At 39.5% G+C, this 24207-nt stretch overlaps 1 protein-coding gene and 1 pseudogene across 1 annotated transcript in view; one reads left to right on the top strand and one right to left on the bottom strand.

The window, feature by feature from the left end:
• The window catches only part of RGS5 (regulator of G protein signaling 5), a 48969-nt gene extending 29177 nt beyond the window's left edge, over positions 1-19792 (bottom strand). The window contains exon 1 of the mRNA XM_029230559.1: positions 19668-19792. Within this exon, the coding sequence (XP_029086392.1) occupies positions 19668-19711 (44 nt within the window). The 5' untranslated portion in view covers positions 19712-19792. The remainder of the gene's footprint in view (positions 1-19667) is intronic.
• LOC114898820 lies at positions 12669-13130 on the top strand (annotated as a pseudogene).
• Positions 19793-24207: the final 4415 nt, after the last annotated feature.

Below are 24207 nucleotides of genomic sequence, written 5' to 3'. Positions count from 1 at the left end.
TGCAAGCACGCCAGGTGTGGGCAAGAGTTCACTCCTCACGGCACACAGGCAGAAAACAGGTGGCCTGTAGCAACTATTAAAAGTAATAATAATAACATATAAAATATTAAGGTATTGAGGTGTTAATTCATGTTTTCCTCTACTTATAGTTTTTCTTCTGACTTTCAAGAAGGTAGCTAGGGGCTTCCCTGGTGGCACAGTGGTTGGGAGTCCGCCTGCTAATGCAGGGGACACGGGTTTGAGCCCTGGTCCGGGAGGACCCCGCATGCCGCGGGGCAACTGGGCCCGTGAGCCACAATTGCTGAGCCTGCGCGTCAGGAGCCTGTGCTCCGCAACAAGAGAGGCCACAACAGTGAGAGGCCCGGGCACTGAGATGAAGAGTGGCCCCCACTCGCCGCAACTAGAGAAAGCCCTCGCACAGAAACGAAGACCCAACACAGCAAAAATAAATAAGTAAATAAACTCCTACCCCCAACATCTTCTTTAAAAAAAAAAAAAAAAAAGAAGGTAGCTAGGCATTCGTGCTTTCTTACCTCTGAGGGAGCTGTGTTGTGAGGCCGAAAGCGGATATTGGTGGAAGATGGTATCCCATTTCTGGCCTTTGTTTTCCAAGACCCTAAACTCATTGGGGAGATATGCTGGCTTCATCCGAAAGAGAAGGATTGCTTTTGATGAGTGAGTGGTAAAGGAAGAGGCAGAAAACACAGAGAGGGAAAATAGGGAATCCCTACGACAAGGTCAGAAGACTGTGGTTTAGGGTTCTCTCACTAATTGACACCCCACTCTCCCCTGTCACACACACCTTTGTGGGACTCCAGGGAGGTGGGAGGATCACAGAGGGGGATAGTTATATGCTGCCCATAATGAGACTTTGCCCTTAGCCCCAGAGCTCCCAGCTTCACCCAAGCTGATACCCAGACCCAAGCAAGAGTTCCTGGAATGACTTTAAGGCACTGTGATGCTTCAAACAAGAAAGATATAAATAATGATATATCCATTTAAAAATTGTTCAAAAGCCAGCCACCTCTAAGAGTGAAAAAGCCCTCACAAAAAAAAAAAAAAAACAGGAGGGTTCAGGAGAACTTACTAACCGTATGGTGATAAAACCATGGACATAGTGAACTAAATGTGGCCAACTTTCCATTGCTGAAGAAAATTCGTCAAGAAAAGACAAAACCAGCTGTTTTGAATAACAGCTAAGTCATATGACATCTGGATCTGTCCAGATGATTTCATAAGATACTTTCCAGATCTTGAGTTCATTATTATAGTCACAAGCAGCATGCTGGATTGTGTTCAATCTCTCCCCGACCTTGGCAGAGAAAATGTCCAACTCCTAAGTGTGGCAAAACTCCCGTCTCAGGTTATATAACTGGAAGAGTTTGCAAAGCAAGTAGGATTCGGGTCAAAGAGGCTGTTCCCAGAGAGAAAGTGAAGTGAAACATTGAGGTATTCCCCAGAGGATGTAGCTAATGCCAAAACTAAGCAATTTTTCCTAAAAGGCAATAGACAGTATAGCACAGTGGTTAAGGGCATGAATGTTGAAGTCAAAGTAACCAGATTTATCTTACTACATGTGTGACTTTTGGCAAATTTCTAAGCCTCAGTTTTCTCATCTGTAAATTGGAGATGATAATGGTACCTACCTCAAAATGTTCTTATGAAATTGGTTATTATATGTGAAGCACTTACAGTAATGCCTAGCACATTGACAATGCACTCCATAAATGACAGGGTGTATTATTTACTATTATTATTATTATTAATTATTATTATCTTACAGAAAATCCTGTGCCAATGAGGGAACATTTACACACAAAAAAGCCTATAACATATTATGTAACAGTAGGAAGGAAATTTAGGAAAGAAACAGTAAACATGGTAACATTTGCCCTTAACTAAACCCTATTTTCAGCTCAGTCACTAATTTGCTTGGTGATCTTAAGAAAGTTATTTGAGTTCTCTTGTCTTCAGTGAAAAATAAGAAAAGAGAGAGAGGAAGGAAAGATGGAAGGAAGGAAGGAAGGGAGGGAGGAAGGAAGGAAATAACTTTAGTGAGAAAAGCTCTAATATCTTCTCTAGCTATTATAAACTAAGACATCAAGATCATCACAGTCAACATCTCGAGAAAATAAATGAGAAAGCGAGGACCTGAGCTGTGAAATGACTTGTAAATAGTACCACAGATTCCTTTTCTATTCCGTCCCCCTTCCCAACATCCCATGTTTATCTGTAATTACAATATTCTCCTTCCCATAATTTATAAACTCTCTGATTCACATTAAACTGTTTGTCTTCTTCATTCCCTGTAGATAATCTATCACAAATGTTGTTCTTTCTTCCTAGAAAATTCTCTTAAATGTGGCTTTTCCTCTCCATATCTAAATTTAGCACCTTTCTCCAGGCCTGAGTTACTAGGACATCCCACCTTACCATTTCCTTCTTCCTACTTGAATACATCCTGCACTCACTACTAGAGTACAAACACTTTCCTACTTGCTTGTAATGGCTTTCTATTATTTACCATGAAGTTTCTCAAACTTGAATATATACCCCAATCACCAGAAGGTCTGGTTAAAACACAGATTTCTCAGCCCCAACCCAGAGTTTCTCATTCAAGAGGTCGGAAGCGGGACCGGAGAATTTATATCTCTGGTCCCAGGACCACACTTCTGAGAACTGCTGATCAACTGATTCAGTTTCAAACATCACTTTCTTGCTTCCAAAGTCCTCCACTTCTAAGCTTATTTCCCTTGGCTCCCCATAACTACTTGTATACCTAGTCCCATTGGCTTCCTCCTTAACCTGCCTCCTGACTGCCACCCATATGACAATTAAAACTATTCTAATGCTCTAGGACCAGAACAATCTCACTTTTTTTCCTGAAACCTCTATAACTGCAAAAGCCTAGAGTGCTTTCTCTCTCCTCTAACATAAGATCCTCTGTTTTGTGATCATATTTAATGGACCTTACAGAGCTTTTAATTTGCCCTACCCTTATTTTAAAAGTAGAAAAATTGAGGTTTGTGTAAATTAAAATATTTTTCGAAGATCTCATACGATGTTATTCTTAGATTTCTAGTAAGTTGCAGAGCAAGGGATAGAATGCTTTCCTTCTGCTAAAGTTATGGACAGCACATTTTCACCCAATTACTCTACTTTCTCGTGAATGCGTGTCTAAGAGTTCCATGTGTATGTACTCCCAGTGAGATAACAAGCCCATTGAGGGTGGGTACCATATTTTACTTCTTTGATCTCCCAGAGAATCTAGAAAATAACTTTAAAGTTGTTTTAACTCCTAGGATGGTATAGAGGATAAAAGTACAGCTCTATACTGCTTTCGTTTATATTCCAACTCTTACTTACTAGTGGAGTGACTTTGGGCAAGTTACTTAAATTCTAAGCTTCCAATTGTCTATGTAAAATAGTGACAATATAGTTCCTACCTCACATATATATTATGGAGCTAAATACGTTAAGGCATTAAAGTGTTTAGAAGAGCAATTAGCACACAGTAAATACTCCTTAAAAGTTACCTATTATTATTACTGTTCTACTGTATTTGTCCTACTATCCTATCACAGCATCTTGCACATGGGTGTTGGGTAATGTTTTTTGTTTTTTTTTTATTTTTATTTTTATTTATTTTTTATTTTTTTTTTGGGGGGGTAATGTTTATTGCATAAATAGAATAGAATAGAACTCAACAAAGATCTTTTTGACTGACATGGGAGATAAGCTCCTTTCAGAAAGTCTCCACCTTGAAATAATGCAATTAATTCTGAAAGCATAGAGGATATACATTTCTGGACAGCACTCCTACAGAGAGACAAAGAAAGCAAATTTGGAGACCTCTGCTGCTACCTAGCTCAGCTCAGAGTTACATTATAATATCACCAGCATTGTGCTGCTATTTTAAAATGAAAAAATAAAAAGTATTGTTTTTCCCAAGCACTGGCTACTCCCTACTCAAGGATTCCCATGGAAATTGAGATAATTCTCATGCTTTTATGGCCTGTCTCTTACATAGTCATCACTCGGAGTAGGTTATTAGGAGTAAGGAAAGAGACAGTGGAGGAACAAGACAGACAGGGTAGAAGTCTTTTTTTCCCTTTGACCTTAAATTCTGTGTCTTATTCAAAATATTGTTGGCAGGATTTCTGGACTTTCTGTAATTCAGTTTGGAAGCCAGATAATGAAGAGTGGGAAACTGGTCTTCAAGTTGAGGAAGACAGAAATTTGTGGTTTATTTTGAGCTCCAAAGGTGGAGAGGTCAGAAGGCATTCCCATGAGAGCCTCTCTGAACACTGGTGTGACCTATAGCCTTTGAACATCTCCATCTCATTCTCTTTTAAATTATAAAGAAGGACTTTCTAGAATGAAGTTTCTAGTTGTACATGGACTCTAGTTGTTTTATATCTTATAAAAGCAAGAAATAAAAGTGGTAATAAAGGGTATCAGAAAAGAGGGAAAGAAAGAGTAGTAAAGTAAAATTTACCTAAACCTTAATCAACGTGAACATATATTACATCACTTAATAAAACTACAGTTCCCAAAACTTAACGTGTCCGCTGGCAATGAATTTATATAATAGATACAAGTTCGTTGCCTTGAATAATCAGAACACTTGGTCAACATTTATCTTTGCCAAATTATTATGTGTTGAGCAAAACAATGACATAACGATGAAGAATAAGAGGAACTTTACTTGTCTAAAGTACAGAATTATATTTCAAACCATTTCTTCTCTCCCTCCCTTAACATAATGTAACAATACCTTATTATTCTCGATTTCTATTTTCAAGAATTATCTATTTATTGCTTCATAAATTCACTTATCCATTCACTTATCAGACTCTAATAGAGCAACCACTGTTTGTCAGGCACTGTACCAGATAGTATGGGGAGTGCTTTACAAAATTAATAAGAGATTGTTCCAGACCTCAAGTAGTTCCCATTTTATAAAGAAGGTATATGTACAGTTGTCACTCAGTATACTCAGAAGATTGGTTCCAGGACCCCTACTCCCCACGGATATAAAAACCTGCAAATGCTCAAACATTTTATTTTCATATAAAATGGTGTAGTACTTGCATATAACCTACACACATCCTCCTATGTACTTTAAATCATCTCTAGATTACGTATACTACCTAATACAATATGCATGCCATGTAAATAGTTGTAAATACAATGTAAATGCTATCAAAATAGTTGCCAGCCCTTAGCAGATCCAAGTTTTGCTTTTTGGAGCTTTCTTGATTTTTTTTCGCATGCCTTTGATCCCTGGTTGGTTGAATCTGCAGAACCCCCAGGGACGACGGGCCAACTACACACATAGTTTTATTTGGATGCAGCTATGACAGATAGAATGAGTCCCAGGTTTGAAATTGGCACCCCAGAACTCAGGCATGTGGAGTGTATTGTCTGACCTTGGGCTGGATATTTAACTTATCTGTGCTTCTTTATCGGTAAAATAGTAATGTTGAAAACATCTACCTTGCAGGGTTAGACTAAGAATTAAATTAGATAATGTCAAATACCTAACCAAAGTTGAATCTGAGGGAAGTTGGTTAAGAAGTGATAAGAAATACAGGGATGATGAAAAAGTTCTGTGAGAGTTCAAGGGATGGATTGAGCTTCTCCATGAAGGAGAAAAGAGAAAGCTTCTCAGAAGGGTTGAGATTTGGGGATGTATGATTTGGTTGGAATCCTGTGTGAGCAGGGAGGAGAGGGTATTGGTTGGATCCCAAAGCAGCTGCTCTCTTCCTGTCTTTCTCCCAGCTCCCCAGGGATCCTTCCAAAAGTTTAATATGGAAGTCCCCATCTTCCTAATATGTTTTCTAAAAATTCCAAAGATGCTTTCAAGGTCCATGCATATGTCACAGGTCAATACATATGTCATTGCATTCCATGCAATGCTGGAAACTTCTCTCCAGCATTCTTATAGCATTCTCTCATTTTTCTCCCAATGAGCAATGAATTCTGACCTGTGGCACTCACACATCAAGGCTTGGTGAACAGGGATTCTTCCAATTGTGTGGCTATTGGGATAGGAGTTACTAAGTTAGAAGTCTGGGTTCTGGGTGGGGACAGGGTCCAAGAACCAAGCAGATGGTCACCTAGCTGCTGTGCTGCAAGAAAGATGCAAAGCAGCTGTCTTTGAACTGAGCTCTCTCCTCTAGATTGAACACATAGCAATCTTAGACAAATGCAAATGTAACTTTATGTATTGCAGATGCAAATCACAGCTGATAGGAGACCATCAGCTATAAAATGCAACAAGAGAAAAAAGACCTGAGAATTTGGGGAAGCAGGCCCAGAGAGCGTGCTAGGGAAGTCCCACAGAAAAAAGAAGGAAAGAACAATGCCTTCTATAGGGAAAGTATCTAGTTAACCCTTTGAGGTGTAGCCTGCACCTGAGAAATTTTCAATTAAGATGACAGAAGAATGGTCTGCAGAGCATAGAAACAGGCATAGAAGGAGAGGGGGAGCGAGTCACATGACAGAAGTTACATTCTCATGTCTCCCTTAGTGGTAGGCTAAATAATAGCTCCCCAAGATGTCCACATTCTAATCCCTGGGACATGTGGATATGTTGCCTTATGTGGCAAAAGGAATTTTGCAGATGTGATAAAGTTAAGGATCTTTAGGTAGAGAGATTATTCTGGATTATCTGGGTGGGCCCAATGTAATTGCAAGGGTCCTTGTAAGGGGAAGGCAAGAGGGTCAGAGTCTGAAAGCAATGTGTCAAAGGAAGCAGACTGAGAGATATTGGAAGAAGCTACACTGCCGGCTTTGAAGATCAAGGATGGAGCCATGAGACAAGGAATGTAGCTGTCTTCCAGATGTTAGACCAAGCAAGAAAATGACTGCTTCCCTAGACCCGCCAGAAAGAATGTAGCCCTAGGACCCATTTTAGACTTCTACTTTCCGGAACTATATGAGAATAAATGTGCGTTGTTTTAAGCCACTAAGCTTCTGGCAGTTGTTACAGCAGCAACAGGAACCAAATATATCCTCTCTTAGCTTCTGTTTTTCAGACTTGATTCACTACAGAAAATAGACTTAAGGCAGTCAGACTGTCTTCTCATCCCCATTCTACTTTTCTATTTTCAGTTAACAGCTAATCTCAATTCTTTTCACCTTTACTGAATGGTCTATATTTCAGCATTTAGCTTTCTGAATTTCCTCCCTAGACCAGCTATTCTTTTCTAATCTTTCTCCTTCTCTCCTAGCCCCAGGAGCTCAAACCAGACACAGCATCCTATAGGCTTCAGTTTCATGGCATAGCTAGCTAGGAGTTATTCCCTAGAGTCTTGCATTTCGCAGTTACAGTTGGGTTTTTTTTTTTTTTGAAATAAAATTAATTTAGTAACTGTAAAACTATCAGGAAAGTCAGGATAAGGTGTTCTGACTTGACATTACCTAAGAATTCCTAAAGGAGAAGACCTGAGTTCAGAGGAAAAAACTCATTACCTACTCCTAAAAAGAATATCCCCTTTAGGCTACCAAATTCTGTCAAGAGTCCATTTATTCTATCAACACCCAGGCTCAGAGGGGTTATCTGTGATCCCCCTTCTCTCCTGCTTCCTGTCACCTATTTTTCTCATTTGCTTTCTAATGTTCCACGCAATGGGCCCTTCCATTTGAGTCCCACTTCCATATGTCTTGTTTAGCTCTGTAGGGAGATGAAGGTAGTTTGGGATGCTTCCCAGTTTCCTGCTCTGGCCCCATTCTGAGACATGGCTGCAAGGGTATCCCAACATGAAAATAACTAAGAAACATCACACACTTAGAAAAAGTACATGTTCCCCAGCTAACTAAATGGTTTACTCAACCCATATAATGCATAACCCTATTTAGTGTTTATAACAACCCTGAGGGAGGTATAAATGTTATTCCCATCTTGCAGATGGGAAAACTGAGTCACAGAGAAATTAGGTGATTTGCCCAAAAATCATCCAGTAAATGACAGTGGTAGGAGTCACACCCAATCTCACTTCAGCTCCTGAGCTCTTAATTACTATGCAACACCTCTCTCATGTGTTCAGATGTTGTAATTGGCAGTTGTAGGCATCTGGTAAATAAAAATTTTGTTCAAAATCATTCTTTTTCTTAAAGACTACTGTTTGTTTCCTAATCAAAACCTTTTGAAAGATGGTGTCTATGGAAGAATAAATATCTTAAAAGTGAAGACACAAAATTCATAAATTAAAGATCACCAGGTAAAATAAAATGAAGGTGATATGGAAATCCAGAGACCTTGAATTATCTCCAACTCTAACCAGCTATGTGGTCTTGGACAAGTCACCAACCAGTTTGGACATGTTTTCTCATCTGTAAGAGAAGGAATTTGTCTGTGACACTGATCCTGTTCTCATTCTGTGATTCTAAGCTGGTCACCTTAGAGAAGGGGAAAAAAAAATCACATCCCATCTCAAGGGGCAGAATCTATGATTTCGAGTCACCAGACCTTTATCGTGTGTATGCGTGTGACCAGAATTGTGCTAGGTACTCAATTCTACACTGTCACAATTGTCAATTGTCTTTGCTAATCTTGTCTTTTTCATGCTCTTAAACTGGTATCCATTTAATAAAATATTAAAATAAGTAGCTAATGAGAGTTACATATTCCTTTCCCTCAGCTGCAGCCCAGCCATCTGCACTCACATTTCAGCATAATTGCAAACATCAAGGCCCTGTCTGAACCGGGAAGGGAGACAAAGGTTAAGTTATTCTTAGAGGATCTGGAAGATAAATGTTAGAGGGCAATTAAAACTTTTTTAAAGGCTTTTTGAACTCTCAAATTACAATTTTGAGAAAATCTCAACTTACAGAAAGTTTTTTTCTTCACTGTTGCCTGCTAAAAGAAAAGTGTAAAATTCAACTTGTGAAGGGAGGAAAAAAATCCCCATTGATCCACATTCATCTATATGAAAAAAAATTGCTTCCTACTAGCCAGCTCAGACACTTTCAAGCTGTCCGTGTGAATCTCTGATTTCAACAAACAGTCCATCTTTTTTCCAAGTCATAAAAAATATCAGGGGTGTGTGTGTGTGTACATGTGCACATGCATGCATGTGTGTGTGTTCAAGTGACATACTGTTTTAGACTTGGGGGATTCAGAAACAAAGCCCAATACTCTGAAGGCTTGTTATCCAGAAGGCACCAGACCTTAGATAGTGGGCTCTCCTGGGAAAGTCTTCAGTGTGACATGCACTGTTGACCTTACCCTAAAGTGCACAGGTCATTCAGTCCCATGTTCCTGTAGACCCAGGTATCTCTTGTAAACTATTACTTAAAATGTTACCAAAATACAACAAACTACTTTGTTAATGAGACATCTTGATTCTTTCTAAACTTCCTGAATCCCCACAGACAAGTGCCTCATCAAGAAACAGATGGTTTGCACAAAAAAATATCAAAAAGTAGTAGCTTGACAAAAACAGCTCCACACACTTCAGTACCAATAATGAGCAGTTACACAGAAGAGCACTTCACATGTTTTTCAGGTATTTTACTTCATGTTTCATATCTTCCTCAGACTCTAATATGATAGTTCCCACAACTTTCTAGAATGTAAAATTTAGGAATCTGAGTGACATTTTGTCCAGATGGGTTAGGAATTGTCTTGAGAAGTGTCTGTGGAAGCAGTTGGAAAAGAGAAAGGAAAGCATGTAGAATACAGAATAATGGTCTTAGACTTATTTGCTATTTGTGAAGCCAGCTGATTATCAAGTATCTACTGTCCAAAGTGTTCAAAGACTGCTTAGCTGAATCTTTTCAACCCTGAAATATTTCCTTTTTGAAGGAGAAAAAAAATGTCAGGGCAAGGTGTTTTATCTCAGCACGGCAACTGAATAGAATGCTTTGCAAAGAAATACCTTGTCTGGACTTCCCAGGAGAACGATGGTCAGGGTGGGTAAGCTCGAAGTCGCATTAGTTGGGTTGTATTAGTTGGGTTGGTGGTGCATATATCCTATGATTTAGGCTGGCCACATCGACAGATTTTCTAGGAAAGACCCAATTTCTAATGCCTGGTCTAGAGGCAAGCTATATGTCCTCATTCTAGTCGGAAATTGCAGTCACTGTGCATATTTGTGTCTGACATGGATTCATGTAGTCAGAGGCAGTCTTCATGCCACTTGAAGAATTGTCTATACTCCAGTGTCTACTCAACTGGTAGATGAAAATTGGTTAATTATGTAAAAGCCTAGAAACCCCAATTCACCCTTCTTATTCCAGCCTCAAGGATGGAAACTCTTTCACTGTTAAGTTGATGGATGAGTCTCATTCTGGGCAGCATTCAGAAGGGCATGAGCGGACCACAGTTTCCACTGACTGAAGAAACACGGGACCTAGTGTGAAAGCAGTCAAGGCGGGCACTGCCCACCCAAGGTGAGGCGTGTCTGTGTCCTTATTTCACTTTTCCTCCCTGCCCCCAAGGAAGTTATACTCTTGAGATAAGAGAGAACTAAATTAACTGTAAACAAAATACATTGACCCTTGAACAACAACAGGGGTTTGACCGGCACAGGTCCACTTCTATGTGGATTTTTTCAATAGTAAATACTACAGTACCACAACATTTAGCAGATGCAGAACCATGGATACGAAGGAGCCAGTGGATTTTCCATTCCAAGGAGGGTTGGTCTCCCAACGCCCCGAGTTGTTCAAGGGTCAATTGTACAAGAATCATAGACTGTTATAATCCATGATCTTTGAACCTAATTCACCCTCGAATTCTACAAGAAACTGAAACCATCTGTTCCTTTCATGGAATTTGCCAAAATAAAAAGAGTCACCTTCCACTACTTATAAATACATGTTTTTCACAAACTGGGAGTTTATTCTGAATTTCATACAAGCATTTTAAAGACATATAGGGTACCGAATTTAGTCCATTGAGATCCTAAGTGACTGGAAGAATATTTCACACTTTTAATCACTGCTTTCAAGCTACATCCAGAAGTTAGTTTCTGGGCCTTCCTGTAGGACTTGGGAAGAGCTGGAAAATTAAAATAAAAATACAATCTTTCTTCAGAGTACACGGTGTCCAAATCAAGAACAATGAAGTAGTGGAGCTAGAAGGCGCGAAGAGGATCATATAATTGATTTCTCACCTTTTACAAATACAGTAATGAGGCCTGGGGAGGGAACTGACTCATAACTCACCCTCTGCTATTTAGTAGAAGCCAAGTTTACAGCTCAGGACCCTGGATTCCCCACCCAGCACCTTTTCCACATGTTACATAGCCTCTTATACTTAAATCTAAAAATTCTGTGTTCTACAAATAAATTGCAAGGAAAAAAGAAACAAAAGACCGGAAGCCCATTGATTAGGAAAGATATAAGAGGCTCTGGACCAATCGCAGTGTGTCACCCTGGGGTTTATGTGGTGTTGGTGCCTGTGTAGTGACTTGGGGTTACTCTTTCAGTTTTGGGGGTTTTTTTTTGCGGTACGCGGGCCTCTCACTGTTGTGGCCTCTTCCGTTGCGGAGCACAGGCTCCGGACGCGCAGGCTCAGCGGCCATGGCTCACGGGCCCAGACGCTCCGTGGCATGGTGGGATCTTCCCGGACCGGGGCACGAACCCGTGTCCCCTGCAAAGGCAGGCGGACTCTCAACCACTGCGCCACCAGGGAAGCCCTACTGTTTCAGTTTTAAAAGAGTAGGGTGATTGCATGTGAATCTGTTCAACAGTGCCTCAGGGAAGACGGCTTAGTCTCCTCACTGTTGTGAAGTAAAAAAGCAGAAAAAGGATCTGTGCCCCAGCGGCTTCCAGCTCCAGGCATGGTGTGCACTGCACACAGTAGGATCTTAGTAAACATGATTTGATGTGGAGGAGCCGGTGGTTCTGCAGTCACTTAAGGGATGTGAAAGGTGGGTGAAAGGGCACTGGAGACAAACCCCTCAGGTCATCTTGTTTATGAACCGTGGATGCCTCACCACACTCTACCAAGCAGCTCCAAATTAAGACGGGTAAAGTGCCCCCACCAGATAGAAGGCACTGGTCTCTCAGTCTCTCTGGGACCTTAAAGTGCTTTTGCAATAAGTGGTTTTCCATAACTAGAACCCAATTAATTGTAGAAAGAAGTAGAAATTGCATCTTTGGGACTGGTTATGTTCTTATCAGTCTAATAATAAAATTTAACAGTAGTCCAAAAAAAAATGTGTGACCCTCATTTGGACCCTGAGGGGTCAAACAATCCAACTGCAAAAAGGTCATTGAGGATATTTGGATGCTTACTGAATATTTAAGGATATTAAAGAATTGTTAATCTTTCAGTATAATCGTGGTTTTTAATGTCTTTTAATGTTTTGTAAAGAGCTTTTAAACGGGATACTTGCTGAAAGAATTATGGGCAAAATTGTAAAAATACTGTATTATTATACAAACTCATCATCATTATTTTTTTTTTTTAATGAGGCTATGATGAGGAAGGATGAAAAGAAATAAGTTTTATCAAAAGCCGTGGCACAGGCTTTCCACCGCCTCTCCCACCACCTCTGCTGCCTCAGAACCTGCCGCCGCTGCAGCTGCTGGCCTCTCTGCCACCTCCACAGGACCCAGGCCCTCTGTCCTTGAGAGGAAGCCGTATTCGGTCTCCCTCGCGGGCCCGGGGCGCAGCCATGACAGACAGCGGGGGAGGTGGAGGCACCGGCATGGTGGGTGGCGGCCCCATCCACCCGGCCTCACTGCTTCCTGGAGACCCGCAGCTCATAGCGCTCGTCCTGGAGCAGCTCAAGAACCGGGGCCTGATTGACAGATTTCTCCGGGACTGCCTGGCAGACGTGGACACCAAGCCAGCTTACCAAAACCTGAGGCAGAATGTGGATAATTTTGTGTCAACACATCTGGAGGAGCAGGAATGGAATCCTACGATGAACAAAAACCAATTGCGAAATGGTCTGAGGCAGAGTGTGGTATAGTCCGGCATGTTGGAAGCTGGAGTGGACAGAATTATTTACCAGATGGTGGGTCCCAAGCTAAACCACATCATCAGGCCACAGACAGAACGAGCAATTCATGAGTTCCTGGCGGCCCAGAGAAAAGAAGCTGTGCCAGCACCCCCTGCAGAGCCTGAAAGCCAGGACCCTCCAGCTCCATCCCAGGATGCTTCCTAAGAATAGACCTGACACGTTTTGGAAGCTCCATTGAATTAATGGTGAAGCATTGGATTCAGTTACATAAGAGTACAACTTCAGATTGAAGACAGGCCAAGGTCATCACTGGCTTCAAGATGCAACGTTGACTGTGAGGCGGTGTCCAGATAAATTAGGGAGCAAGTGGGCCAGTAGGAAAGTTGACCATGTGGGCCCCACGTCGTGCTGCCGTCTGGCCAGCCTATCCAAGGGGATGACCCCCAGTAGACACTACAGATATATTAAGAAACACTACCTCAACTCGGGGTTGTCCTGAAACAAACCTTTGTACTTGAACTTAGAAACTGTGTATGAATTTTAGGGTTTGTGCGTGGGGATAAGCAAAAGTTATAATGAAGGAACATAACCAGTCCCAAAGATGCAATTTCAAAGAATGACACTAAAGGTTCGCCAGGAGTGAACATTGGACAATGCTTATTTGATACTCTTTCTCAGAGTTGTACAAGTCATTAGCAGCAAATAGCTTTAAGATCTTTGTGACCCTCTTGTGCATGACTCTTTGTATCTTCCATTTCCTCTCCCCTGTAAGGTGTCAAAACATGGGACCTTGGAATGCATGAGAAAATGTAGACTTAGATGTACGGAAAACACATTTGCAGGCTCTCTGTCCAAGGCTTCTTCCTATCCTACAACAGCTAGTGAGTCTTGGGTGTGTTTATTTTATTCTCATGTTTGTGTTTTTTAGAAGGTGAATAATTAATAAGTGGCTTAAGTTTTGTAATTAAATCATTTGATACTCTGGGGAAAAAAAAAGCCGTGGCACATAACTGAAATTTAAATGTTGTTTTTCTGACTACCTATAAAAAAGGAAAGAAGGATGGAAGGAAATTAAGTATTTAATAAGGGCCTGCCTACTAAAAACTAGTTACCTTATATACATTATTTCATTTATTTTTTATAGCATCTCTCCCCAACAAGATAAATATCCTCATTTATGGATAAGGAATGAAAGCCAGAGAGGTTTAGTTTCTGGAGTTTATACAACTAAGGAAGTAATAGAGGTGGAGTTACCACCTCCATGTTTTTTTCACTCCACCACATTGCTGATGTTAAGGCAGGGGATAGACTGTGAACTTACATCCTTCCTTACTCTGGGTTTTCTTTAATATCTCTAAAATGTGTAATCTTAGGAGCTACTTTCTCAGTGAAAAACAATCAGGCTTTCACTGTCTTTATCCTCTGGGTGACTCAGCCTTTAAAATAGAGGGCAGGTTTAATGTTATCTGAGACTCCATTCAAATGAACTTTAAAGGAAGAAAGAGATAGGAACCTGTTATCTTCTGGCCTCCAGCCATATTCTGGTTCCTGTTACTAATGATTGATCCTGACTGAACTAATTATAAAGTTTAGTTTCTTTGCTTTCTGGCCAGCAGGACAGAAAAAAGCCATTAACACACAACCCCAGAAATATAAACTCCCTCCCTAGATAGCATCTATCCCATAATAGTGTGTAGTCCTTGTTAAAGAAGGAGAAACAAATTAGATAACCTTTCAGGTTAGCTTTCCAAACTTAAGATTCTGGGATCTAAAAGCGTTTTGAATTGATATCTGGTGTTTCAACATAGCTCAGAGTAAATGAAAGAAATAATAGGAAGAGGCAACAGAATACAGAATGTAATTCATTAAAGAAGCTGGGACAGTACTGCATGAGAAATAGCCAAAGTGATATAATTTCATGAGGTTCATCTTGCATTAGAAGCAAAAGAAGACTCACCTCTTTAACAAGGTTTTCCTGATGAAATTATAGAAAAGCTTTCTTCCTCTCCCAGTCTCTTCCACTCTGCCCCCCAAACAGGAAGTCCTCTTTATTTTGCAACATACACTCTTTATCCTATTGTAGCATAAAAGTCACTGCCCTTGTCCTTCTCAATCCCTTTGGAAGCAGAGAAAGCACCAGGACAACCTGGAAGCAGGTCTGTCTCCACTTGCTATAATAAATATTTGTGCATTCTTTTGACAAAGTATTTAAGTGCCTACTACGTGCCAAGTACAGATTGTCTTTTTAGTAATTGAAGTCTTTAGACAAAAGGGGGGAAAATCTTTTTCATGAACAGATCTTTTCAATCCTCACAGTTGGGGTGGATGGGCACTGGACAAGTTCCAAGGAGACAGTATGCAGGACGAGGTGCATGGGAAGTTAACTGTGGCTGGAAATCCAAAGTTCCCTCCTTGCTTGCATGAGAGAGACAATACAGACTGCACAAAGATGTCATAACATCAATCCCCTCTCACCTCCCAGCCTTTGCACACGCAGACGTGCCTCTTGGCCTGGGATGACTTCCTTCTCTTTCCTCCTCCTCTCTGGACCTGACCAACTCCTCAGTCCTTTCAGGCTTAGGTCATAAACCTTAGGCATCATCCCCTGTGACTTCTTACAGTTTTCCATAGCTACCCAAAACTCTATGAGCTCCCCACCCATTCCCCCCACTTTTGTGCTTCTTAGCACTTGGTGTTTTTATTCCTCTATAGTGGATCTCAACATGGAGGGCTACTTTCTTCTTATTTATCTCCTTACGTGGACTGAAATTTCCCTGAGAGTTCTTTCACCCTTATGCTTAAGGCAAGTATGGAGGTTGGAAAGGCAATCCAGAGAAACAATAGAAACTGTTTCATCAGTAAGAATTGAAACAAAGGTTTTTCTTAGGAACACCCCCTTGCTATTTTGTTAAATAGTTTATTCACTTCCTTAAGATTGCAGGGTTTCACTGAAATATTTGCAATTATGTCACAAGACTCTCTATCAGCAATAGCAAGCTTCAAACTCATACTTGTTCCCAGAAAGCATGATCCCAAACCCTACTATCTCTTTAGGCTTCTTTGATGATCCTGTGTCCATTCTGATTCATTGATCATTTATTCAAGTCCATTGCTACAGTCTTTAATTCACTAGGTGCTTATCTTTTCTCTATAATTGGTCCAAGGATGTGCTCATGCCTTTGGAAAAAGCTGTATTTACTTAATCCTGCGGACTCAGGAGCCTTGACCCACTCTGTTTGTTGCTTCTGTGTGGCTTGACAACCTTACAAGATTAGTTGATTAGGTGCTTTTCTACTCTAAATTATCCATACTTAGACCCACATAAATTGAAGAAGATGGGGAAAAATTGAATGTTTAGTAAAATGATAATAAACAACAAAACAAAACATCACTTTCCCCATTTACTTTCTATAGCTCCTGAAATTCCCAGCATTGCCACACACTTGAGGTGGCCAGAAGCCCCTGTGTGAACTATGGATTAAACACATTCCACAACTAGCAGCCTTTATAATCTTAAACAGAAATCAGATGTAGGTCAGATATCTATAGAAGAGTTTGTGACACTTTATTAACAGCCCAGGGAAAATTCTTTGTCGGTAGCTGTCTTCATTACTCCTTTACTCCCCGTTTTTAGTTTAGTAGAGACTGTAAATTTGGTATCAGGAGTGGTCAACCCCGATGGACAAAAACAATAATAATCACACTGGTTGCTTTATATAATGGTGACAGCTTTGGCGGAATCACAATGATAACACTCTTTGTTTCAGAAGACCTCCATCTTTTTCCAAAGAGCAATATTTACTTTAAAAATTAAACTTGTTCAGAGAAATTCAAGACACTTAAAATAAAATGAATTTTTTAAAAGAAGCCTAAAATTCATAGCGGAAAATCACTGGTAAAAATAAGACTTTCAATTGACTCAACTCTTTCCTTTTCCATTGACTCTAAGATTCCCACCCATAAAGCACAGGTTTCAATAGGCTAGAAGGTAAAAATTGTGTGTGGGGGGGCATTTATTGCCCAAATATTTGGATTATTCATCTCTTTAAATATATAAAAAATGTGAGGTCAACTTTGAGTTTTAATGAGCAATAGTCTTAAAAATATAAATAAATAGTAAAACAATAGTTTCTACAAATACGTCAAAGTTGACTCTGGCTTAATGCTTCCGTAAACATTGAGAAAGGACTATTTTCCAAAGCTCCTCTTACATGAAGTAAATGTTGTTTTCTTGGAAGTCAGATTCTCACTGAGTAGATTGCTTCTTTCACAGCCATGATTTCAACACAGGGTTGAGTTCTTGACGATTTTCATTAATTGGCTCCCAAACTTTTAGAGAGAAATAAATTAGGAAAAATTTTCCTTTACTTGCATCTCTTGCTAGTCACTGAAACCAGGTGTATTTCACTTTATTTAAACTATATTATGATTAGAAAGGATGTTAGAGAACAGCTAATCCAACATTCATTTACTAAATAAGAAAATAAAATCCCAGGACAGTGAAATCACTTGCTCATGGACATAAATTAGTTAATGACAAAACTAAGTCTGTTCTTTACTCTGTAACCAGTATTCTTTCCACTATGAATAGAGCCAAGGAAGGCAGGTTTGGAAGGATTTATTCAAGTATCATTTTTCCCTTAGAGTGGACAGTTTTAGGTTCTTTCCATGAGAGTGTGCTAACAGCTCCCTAGCTCTACAATTCCACTTCTCCAAATCATTCATTACAGTCATTGGAAATATGACTATATTTGCAATGGTAACAGATCATAAAAAAAATGTAATAGGACACAATAATCACAGGATTCTACCATATGCCTTAAAAGTTTCAGGCAATCTATGCAAAAGAGCTTGCTCCTTGGTCAGTCTATAATATACTGTGTGAACATTAGTTATATCCTGGAGCAGAAGAATTTACTGTGAATTAAAAGATTTGTAAAGTGAATCAATAGCAATGTTGGTAGTGAATTAGTGAATCAGATATGAAACAGTTATAGGAATCAATGAAAGAAATGTGCAATCCATGTGCCTCAGTAAACATTATGCATATTTACAAAAACAAATCGGGCAATATTAGTAACAATGCCAAACTTTCAACAAACATTTATTGCTTTTTCACTAAGTGCCAAGCAGTGGGTCATAGGATCACAAAATGACTGGCAGACCGATGTTAACAATCATTCTGAGGCAATAGTTCACCAATTAACAAGGTTAAGATTTACCCATTACATGAAAGTACATGATTTCAAACAATAAGTGGGCTAAAGACGTGGGTTAAAATTGTTGTAAAAGTCAAATCTGCAATTCTCAGAGTTGTAAAAGTGGATATGGAAAAAATTATGCATTGTCATGTTCAAGGAATTGCCTTTCACCCCTGTATTCCCCCTGTTTCTCATGCTTTCTCTAGGGGGAAAGATAGGCTGATAAACAGTACTCAGCACTGAAACCTGTCTCCCCCCCTGAGGATGATCCAATGGCCAATATTGCCCACCTAGTTACAATCTAGTCCTAGTCTAGTTACTTAAGTCCTACTTTACTTTTTAAAACAATATATACATCTTTTAAAAATAATCTGCGCTTTTGACAGCACAAAGTGAGAGAGGTCTTTATTTCTGGTCACTAGACAGTATTGTTGGAGACAAATTCCTTTGCTAGGATGTTATCTCTTTAAAAATCATTTTGAGATTATTTCTAGGGTTGAAGTCATCAAAAAGAAAACCTGAACTTGTAAGAGACAGAAGTACAGATCCATTGAACAACACAACTTTCTTAGGCAAACATTGACAGTGCCTTTAGGGATGAAGTTAGGCTGTACAAGGATCACCTTTATTTCCTTTAAATAATGTAGGATCAAACAAAATTTAATCAAATTCATTCTTAAGAACTAAGAAGAGGAGAAATATCCCTAATTCTCTGCATCAGGTAGGATTTCTGGGTTAAATTTTCTAACAAGTCAGATATTTGTTCTCCTCCTGTTTACTTAGTCTAGATACTTAGGATTCCCTCCAGAACATTGTCCAGTCTGAAGACAACCACAGAGCCTCAAAGGTGCTCCTCTGTATCTAAAGAACAATGATAGCTAATAAATAATCTCTATGTCCCAAGGGCTGTCTTCTGTCCAGCAATCCAGCTCCTTCTATCTGATGGTATCCAGATACAAAGAAAAATGAGAAGTCCTCTCTGCCTCATTGCAAATCTCAGTCTTCCTTTCTTATTCCATGTACATTAATAAAGGTTAACATTTACACATTTCTCATATGTGCCAGACAGTGTTCTGAGCGTTTCACATACAGTAATTCAATCTTCATAACCAGCTAGTGAGGAAGATACTTGGTAGATCCATTTTTACCAGTAAGGAAACTGAGATACAGAGTTTAAATAAATTGTCCAACACCACACAAATAGTAAGTAATGGAGCCAGGATTCAAACCCAGGCAGTTTGATGTTGGAATCCATGCTCTTAACCATACACTTCTGAGTCTGAACAAGAGCTTATAAAATAGGCATCTCCTCAGAGGAAATGATGTTCTGGATATAAATGGTGTATGATATATCTCATATTGCATCAGTCTGCTAGCTCAGATCTTTCAAAACCTTGCCACTAACAGAGAGGAGGCAATTCCCAGTCTATAATCAACCACCTGTTTTGCCACAAACTACAGTGGCCCTCTATTGCCTCTGAGTATCCTCCCCTGAGTGAAGATTCTCCTTATCTCCACCTCTTAAGTCAAAATAACTCACCTTTCCAGGCATGAGTGGGGCAAGGCTGCAAGTCCTTTGCACATTTTGGCAAATGGCTTAGGTCCTCAGCTTTGAGCACAAGTCCTTATCAGCAGAGCAAGTCTTTGAAAACTTCAAATCCGTCTGGGACTGCCTTTTTCTCTGAGGAATATATAGAGGCTCTTTCCCAGCCCTCTGTCACTCTGTGGACCAATCCAGAGCCTAAGAGGAAACTGCAGGCTGGAGAACAGCAGCAATTGTGTGGGAGTTGGAGGCTGGAATCTTTGCTGCAGGCGCTGCTGCATTAGGCTTCCAACTGCTCTTACCAGAACACTTACTCTGCCAGGGCAAGAGGAGTCCCTAAACTGTGCACAAATCATTCATGTTTTAACACATAATTTTGAACCAACCACACCAAAGATGTGGGCTTTGTTATGAAGCAGAGGGCCTTGGGCTAGTTCAGATATGTCAAAGTCGTAGATTGTTAGGACTGTAAGGGCCTTTGCAGATCATATAGCCCAACGTTGTTTCACAGTGGAGGAAACAGTGTTAGAGAAGTTCAGGGGACATGTACATGGGTCCCTATGATGTGCCAGGCACTCAGGTGGATGCTAAGAATTCAAAGAAGAAGGTACTCTCTGCTCTCAAGATCCCCAAACATCATATCAGTACGATATAAGTGAGCAATAGAGGCAGGTCCAGGATATTGTGTTTTCAAGCACCACAAGGGAAGATTTTTTTTGGAGGCAATAACCCCTGAGCTGAGTGATGAAAGAGACAAAATACCTTACATGATTCTATCTACTAGATTTTACCCCCCAAGTTCCCCTAATTCTATAAGTGGTATTCTGATTGATCTTTATTTGATTACTAGGTTAGGTAATTCTTCGGAGCACCACCCCCACCAAGTCACTCATCCTTGGCTAGATTTGTCACGCTTTCCCCTTCAACATTTTCCTGCTTCCCACCATTCAAGGATTATTTTCACCAAAATTTATTTTATTTGTGTTTCATCCTCTCAGGACCCAAGGGGTTGATAAATTAATATGTAAATGCAAATGCCTAAGGGGTAGGCATGAATCCCAGCTAAAAATAAAGAACATCACATAAGCTGTAAGAAAAGCTCTAAATTTGGAATTAAATATGATGCTCATAAAGTTCCTTTTTATTTGAAATTATTTGTTTTAAACTGTTTTAACTGTTGATCAGGAACTGTAAAGTCAATATAGTGTATTATGACCTCGTGCTTTAAATTAAATAAATAGAAGATAATAGGCAAATATCTAATTACATTGCATGAAGAAAGTTAGACATTGTTTTCCGAAATTTTGCTTTAATTATCCATATATATGTGTGAACATGGTCATTAGATAAACTGTATTTCTAACTATAAATCATAATCAAAAAGGCTTGAAAGCTTTAGCTCTATATATACTTTTTTTTTTAAACATCTTTATTGGGGTATAATTGCTTTACAATGGTGTGTTAGTTTCTGCTTTATAACAAAGTGAATCAGTTATACATATACATATGTTCCCATACCTCTTCCCTCTTGCGTCTCCCTCCCTCCCACCCTCCCTATCCCACCCCTCCAGGCGGTCACAAAGCACCAAGCCGATATCCCTGTGCCATGCGGCTGCTTCTCACTAGCTATCTACCTTACTACGTTTGTTAGTGTGTGTATGTCCATGACTCTCTCTCGCCCTGTCACAGCTCACCCTTCCCCCTCCCCATATCCTCAAGTCCGTTCTCCAGTAGTTCTGTGTCTTTATTCCTGTCTTATCCCTAGGTTATTCATGACATTTTTTTTTCTTAAATTCCATATATATGTGTTAGCATACGGTATTTGTCTTTTTCTTTCTGACTTACTTCACTCTGTATGACAGACTCTAGGTCCATCCACCTCACTACAAATAACTCAATTTCGTTTCTTTTTATGGCTGAGTAATATTCCATTGTATATATGTGCCACATCTTCTTTATCCATTCATCTGATGATGGACACTTAGGTTGTTTCCATCTCCGGGCTATTGTAAATAGAGCTGCAATGAACATTTTGGTACATGACTCTTTTTGAATTATGGTTTTCTCAGGGTATATGCCCAGTAGTGGGATTGCTGGGTCATATGGTAGTTCTATTTGTAGTTTTTTAAGGAACCTCCATACTGTTCTCCATAGTGGCTGAACCAATTCACATTCCCACCAGCAGTGCAAGAGTGTTCCCTTTTCTCCACACCCTCTCCAGCATTTATTGTTTCTAGATTTTTTGATGATGGCCATTCTGACTGGTGTGAGATGATACCTCATTGTAGTTTTGATTTGCATTTCTCTAATGATTAACGATGTTGAGCATTCTTTCATGTGTTTGTTGGCAGTCTGTATATCTTCTTTGGAGAAATGTCTATTTAGGTCTTCTGCCCATTTTTCGATTGGTTGTTTGTTTTTTTGTTATTGAGATGCATGAGCTGCTTGTAAATTTTGGAGATTAATCCTTTGTCAGTTGCTTCATTTGCAAATATTTTCTCCCATTCTGAGGGTTGTCTTTTGGTCTTGTTTATGGTTTCCTTTGCTGTGCAAAAGCTTTGAAGTTTCATTAGGTCCCATTTGTTTATTTTTGTTTTTATTTCCATTACTCTAGGAGGTGGGTCAAAAAGGATCTTGCTGTGATTTATGTCACAGAGTGTTATGCCTCTCTTTTCCTCTAAGAGTTTGATAGTTTCTGGCCTTACATTTAGGTCTTTAATCCATTTTGAGCTTATTTTTGTGCATGGTGTTAGGGAGTGATCTAATCTCATACTTTTACATGTACCTGTCCAGTTTTCCCAGCACCACTTATTGAAGAGGCTGTCCTTTCTCCACTGTACATTCCTGCCACCTTTATCAAAGATAAGGTGCCCATATGTGCATGGGTTTTTCTCTGGGCTTTCTATCCCATTCCATTAATATATCTTTCTGTTTTTGTGCCAGTACCATACTGTCTTGATTAATGTAGCTTTATAGTATAGTCTGAAGTCAGGGAGCCTGATTCCTCCAGCTCCTTTTTTCGTTCTCAAGATTACTTTGGCTATTCGGGGTCTTTTGTGTTTCCATACAAATTGTGAAATTTTTTGTTCTAGTTCTGTGAAAAATGCCAGCGGTAGTTTGATAGGGATTGCATTGAATCTATACATTGCTTTGGGTAGTAGAATCATTTTCACAATGTTGATTCTTCCAATCCAAGAACGTGGTATATCTCTCCATCTATTTGTATCATCTTTAATTTCTTTCATCAGTGTCTTATAATTTTCTGCATACAGGTCTTTTGTCTCCTTAGCTAGGTTTATTCCTAGATATTTTATTCTTTTTGTTGCAATGGTAAATGGGAGTGTTTTCTTGATTTCACTTGCAGATTTTTCATCATTAGTATATAGGAATGCCAGAGATTTTTGTGCATTAATTTTGTATCCTGCTACTTTACCAAATTCATTGATTAGCTCTAGTAATTTTCTGGTAGCATCTTTAGGATTCGCTATGTATAGTGTCATGTCATCTGCAAACAGTGACAGCTTTACTTCTTCTTTTCCGATTTGGATTCCTTTTATTTCCTTTTCTTCTCTGATTGCTGTAGCTAAAACTTCCAAAACTATGTTGAATAAGAGTAGTGAGAGTGGGCAACCTTGTCTTGTTCCTGATCTTAGTGGAAATGCTTTCAGTTTTTCACCATTGAGGATGATGTTGGCTGTGGGCTTGTCATATATGGCCTTTATTATGTTGAGGAAAGTTCCCTCTATGTCTACTTTCTGCAGGGTTTTTATCATAAATGGGTGTTGAATTTTGTCGAAAGCTTTCTCTGCATCTATTGAGATGATCATACGGTTTTTCTCCTTCAATTTGTTAATATGGTTTATCACATTGATAGATTTGCATATATTGAAGAATCCTTTCATTCCTGGGATAAACTCCACTTGATCATGGTGTATGATGCTTTTAATGTGCTGTTGGATTCTGTTTGCTAGTATTTTGTTGAGGATTTTTGCATCTATGTTCATCAGTGATATTGGCCTGTAGTTTTCTTTCTTTGTGACATCCTTGTCTGCTTTTGGTATCAAGGTGATGGTGGCCTCGTAGAAGGAATTTGGGAGTGTTCCTCCCTCTGCTATATTTTGGAAGAGTTTGAGAAGGATAGGTGCTAGCTCTTCTCTAAATGTTTCATAGAATTCTACTGTGAAGCCATCTGGTCCTGGGCTTTTGTTTGTTGGAAGACTTTTAATCACAGTTTCAATTTCAGTGCTTGTGATTGGTCTGTTCATATTTTCTATTTCTTCCTGATTCAGTCTTGGCAGGTTGTGTATTTCTAAGAATTTGTCCATTTCTTCCAGATTGTCCGTTTTATTGGCATAGAGTTGCTTGTAGTAATCTCTCATGATCTTTTTTATTTCTGCAGTGTCAGTTGTTACTTCTCTTTTTTCATTTCTAATTCTATTGATTTGAGTCTTCTCCCTTTTTTTCTTGATGCGTCTGGCTAGTGGTTTATCTATTTTGTTTATCTTCTTAAAGAACCAGCTTTTAGTTTTATTGATCT

This window comes from Monodon monoceros, unplaced genomic scaffold, assembly GCF_005190385.1.
Source record: "Monodon monoceros isolate NGI ecotype Baffin Bay Population unplaced genomic scaffold, NGI_Narwhal_1 Super_Scaffold_18, whole genome shotgun sequence".
Taxonomy (NCBI): Eukaryota; Metazoa; Chordata; class Mammalia; order Artiodactyla; family Monodontidae; genus Monodon; species Monodon monoceros.
This window is presented reverse-complemented; position numbering and strand designations above follow the sequence as displayed.